Source organism: Athene noctua, chromosome Z (genome assembly GCF_965140245.1).
Source record: "Athene noctua chromosome Z, bAthNoc1.hap1.1, whole genome shotgun sequence".
NCBI lineage: Eukaryota > Metazoa > Chordata > Aves > Strigiformes > Strigidae > Athene > Athene noctua.
The window spans coordinates 32,483,565-32,487,838 of NC_134077.1; the positions used below are offsets into that span (position 1 = coordinate 32,483,565).

General features: G+C 42.2%; 1 protein-coding gene across 1 annotated transcript; it reads left to right on the top strand.

The window, feature by feature from the left end:
- Positions 1-533: 533 nt before the first annotated feature.
- LOC141973259 (uncharacterized) lies at positions 534-3,672 on the top strand. The gene is given in 2 exon segments (XM_074931625.1): positions 534-738; positions 2,306-3,672. Coding segments are annotated over 2 exon segments (1,572 nt in total).
- The last annotated feature ends 602 nt before the right edge of the window (positions 3,673-4,274 follow it).

The following is a 4,274-nucleotide window of genomic DNA, read 5'->3' on the forward strand; positions in this document are numbered from 1 at the left end:
GCGATATTGATTGAAAAAGATGACCTAGTATTAACAACAGCTCCGTGTTTGAACCCAGCCACCTTTCTGTGGAAGGGCAAGGATGACAGAGACTCTGACTTGGAACAAGATTGCTTAGACTTAATAAATTACCAAACCAAGGCAAGAGTGGATCTCAGGGATGTGCCTTTGCACACAGGACTAAGGTCATTTATGGATGGGTCCTCAAGGACAATACAAGGAAAAAGACATAATGGATATGCAATAATTGAAGGAATAAAAAAAAATAAGTAAAAGAGGGAGTGATTCATGAAGAGCTTATCAGACAGGTACTAGTCAATCTGATGTTGTCAGCTGAAATTGCCGTGGTGCATGTTGATAGACATCAAAAAGGGGACTCTTTTTGGGCAAGGCGAAATAGATTAGCAGACAAAAAGCCCTGAGAAGCAGCCTTAGGGCCTGACGTAGTAACCATGAATTATCTTAACCCTGAGGTACCCATTTTACAAGAAACACCAATCTTTGAGGAAAAAGAAAAATAAATGCTTAAGGAAATGGAGGCCAGTGAACTGAACGGGAAATGTGTACTCCTTGATGGGAGAGAAATGTTAAATAAGCAACTCATGAGGGAAGTCTTGGCCATCCTGCATCAAGGGAGCCATCGGGGTGTACAAGCCATGTTTGACCTGACATTACGAAAATATGACTATATAGGAATTTACACTATAGCCAGACAGATTTGTGACCGATGTCTAACATGTAAAAAAATAAACAAGAAGATGCTTAAGAAACAATCTATTAGAGGGTGGAGTCTGGGCCTAAGACCTTTCAAAATATTCAGATCGATTTTACTGAATTGCCTAAAGTAGGGAGAGTGAGGTGCCTGTTGGTGTTAGTAGATCATTTGTCAGCTACAACAGTGACAGTGGCCAAAATAATTTTGGAACAAATTATTCCTAGATATGGGATAGTAGAAAATATTTATTCAGATCAGGGATGACATTTTACCTCAAAGGTATTACAAGTCTTAATGAGAAGCTTAGACATATCTTGGGATTTCCACACTCCTTGGCACCTTCCTTCGTCTGGGAAAGTGGAACAAATGAATCAGACAATAAAGAGACAATTATCCAAGCTGGTATTAGAAACCAGACTGCCTTGGACTAAGTGTTTATCTATAGCCTTATTAAGGATCCGAACTGCTCCTCGTAAGGATGTAGGAATCTCCCCTTATGAGATAGTCTTTGGACTACTGTACAAAAGATGAAACAAAGGATGTATTTCTTAAAAACAATATACTTGGACAGTCTTTTTCATCATCTTTTCTCAGGTATCAAGGACTATTAGCTCAAACTCCACCATTAGAATTCACAGTTCATAATTTTCAAACTGGAGATTAGATCCTAATCAAGTCCTAGATGGAGGCCAAGCTCCAGACAGATTGGGAAGGATCTTTCCAAGTCCTCTTGACTACAGAGACTGCGGTATGAACAGCCGAGAAAGGGTGGACACATTATACCTGATTCAAAGGACCAGTTGAACCTGCAGAGGAACTCTGTGAATGGCAAGTCCAGACTACTGAGGATCCTCTAAGGATGACATTCAAGAAAAAGCATCTATCTACCTTACAGATGTGAATAAGCGAAATATTGGAAGTAGGAGCAATTGCAGTTACGATCCAAAAAAAACCCAAACCGTCTGCTGGTAAAAATGTTAGGAGGAAATTGGATGGCAGTGATTACGTTAACAGCCATGGGCCTTAATACAAGTGACAGTACAAATAGAAATGAGAAGACATGACAAATGGAAGGGAGGGGCTGGGGATCCTGTTAAACTTTAGATAAATGTAATTGGGATAGAAAGACCCCAAACTATCCAATTTGATGCCTGTCAGGTGTTGAACTGTGGAGATGTTGAAACCCAAAGACGACTAAGTAGTGAAAGTAAATATCTATGCCCTGAGACAAAAATTTATAGGGGGCTGCCATGTCCTGGGTGGGATCATGTATGGTGGACTACCACCTACCAGGGATGGACCTATACACCCTCCCTGTCCAATACAGCAAAGGCTTTAAGAGATCACATAAGCATATCTAAAGGGGTCCCCAGTTCCACCTGCTCATCTTTACAATGTAATCCCATAGTAATAACCATTAAAAAGGCTGATAACCTTGTAGATCACACTTATGGCCTTGGAGTAGATGTAGCAGGGAAAGACCCTGTGGCGAGATTTAGAATAGTAGTATGGGCATTACCACCTAAGATCATTAAGGGAAACCACAGCCCACTCAATCCCCTGAAGACGGAAGACTGATCCTCCATAAAGATCCTAAAATTGCGGCAGTTGTGGAGGTAAAAGATCTTAAACAGACTTCTGAAATAGAGACAGGACATGGGGATACAAATGCCTGGGCAGAATGGATCAAATATACGGTACAGAGTGTAAATCATAGCAATTGCTATGTCTGTGCAACAGCAAGACCCATGGCACAAGTTTTTCCCTTCCCCTTGGGTTGGTCTCAGGATACACGAGGCATGCGGTCCATGATTGGCCTCTACCAAGAGAAGGCTGCTTGGGGTAATGAAACTTGCAAGTCTTTAGCATTACTATTTCCCGCTGTACAGAACGAAGATGTCAAGATACTACCTACTTTCTCCACTGTCTCCGGTAACCATTCAGCTTGTCTCTCACGACAGGGTGGGAAGGCTACTAGATTTGTGGGAGAATTCAACTTCTGCACAAAAAACTTGAATGTGACTAACGGTGGTGCGGGAAACTACTCAGCATTAAGTATCCCCAAAGCAGACCTATGGTGGTATTGTGGAGGAAAGATCCTACAACCCATTCTACCAGCAGATTGGAGGGGAAAGTGTGCAAATGTTCAATTCGGCATCCCATTTACCCTGGCATTTGAAAGAAAAGCAGAGCCATCAGGTAGACAAGCAAAGAGGAACCTAGGAGTATCATTTGATGATCAGATATACATTGACTCTACTGGAGCTCCTCAGGGGGTCCCCGATGAGCGTAAGGCAAGGAATCAAATATCAGCAGGCCTTGAGTCCTTCTTATTTTGGTGGGTAACTATAAATAAGAATGTAGACTGGATAAATGATATTTATTATAATCAACAGAGGTTTATAAATTATACCAGAGATGCATTAAAAGGGATTGCCGAGCAACTAGATGCCACGAGTAGAATGGCTTGGGAAAATAGAATAGCTCTAGATATGATATTAGCTGAGAAAGGAGGTGTATGTGTAATGCTGGGGAGAAAATGCTGTACTTTTATCCCAAATAATATAGCCCCTGATGGAACTATCACCAAAGCATTACAGAGACTTACTACCTTGGCAGACGAACTAGAAGAGAATTCAGGAATAGACAGTTCACTAACTGGGTGGTTGGATTCCTGATTTGGGAAATAGAAGGGAATGGCTGTATCTAGCCTCACTTCTTTGATTGTAGTAGCAGGTATTCTAACAGCAATAGGATGCTGCATAATCCCTTGCAACCGAGGATTGGTCCAGCGTCTCATTGAAACCGCCTTGTCAAAACAGATGCCTCGAGAACCATGCCTCTTTCTTGACAAGATGATGTTACTAGAGGAAGAGGGAGATGAAGATGCAAGAGGTGACTTGTCATCAGAGAAAAGATGTGAAATCATGTTGTCAAAACTCGAAAAATGTTCCTAGAACAATACTCAGAGAATATGTGAAAAGCAACAAGAGTATAAATAAAAACATGGGGGAATCGTAAGGGAAAGAATGTTGTTTTCGCATATTCAGCCTGAGGGGAATGGCAGGAGCGATTCACCAAAGCAATTAACAACAATTCACAACCATTGAAATTCCTGGCCTGGTGTGAGAAGACAGGTGGTACTTTTGTCAACTGTGATGACCAGTACTTAGAAATGGCTTTAGATGGATGCAGATACCGAGACACTTGGGGAACCTGAATTTCGAACTTTTTCTGTCTCAGTACGCTTGGGTGATGAGCTCATGCATATTAACTTTTTCGCCTGGGAGAAAGCCAAGGTTCATTTCCATGAACATGCGACATATGAACACATATATGAAGGGGCGTATCGGTAGGCGGTTTGGGAAGTCTGTACACCCTGTAGTACTCAGCCAATGAGGAATCAGGGGAGGGAACTTGTGGCCGGGAGAAAGGGATATAAACCATTGCACGATGGCTGTTGGGCGCGTCCACCTGGTGGGGCGCCCGGTCTTGCACTAATGTAATAAAGAGTGCTTCAACCGCATCCTGTCTGAGCCGTTGATAACTGGCAACCGAG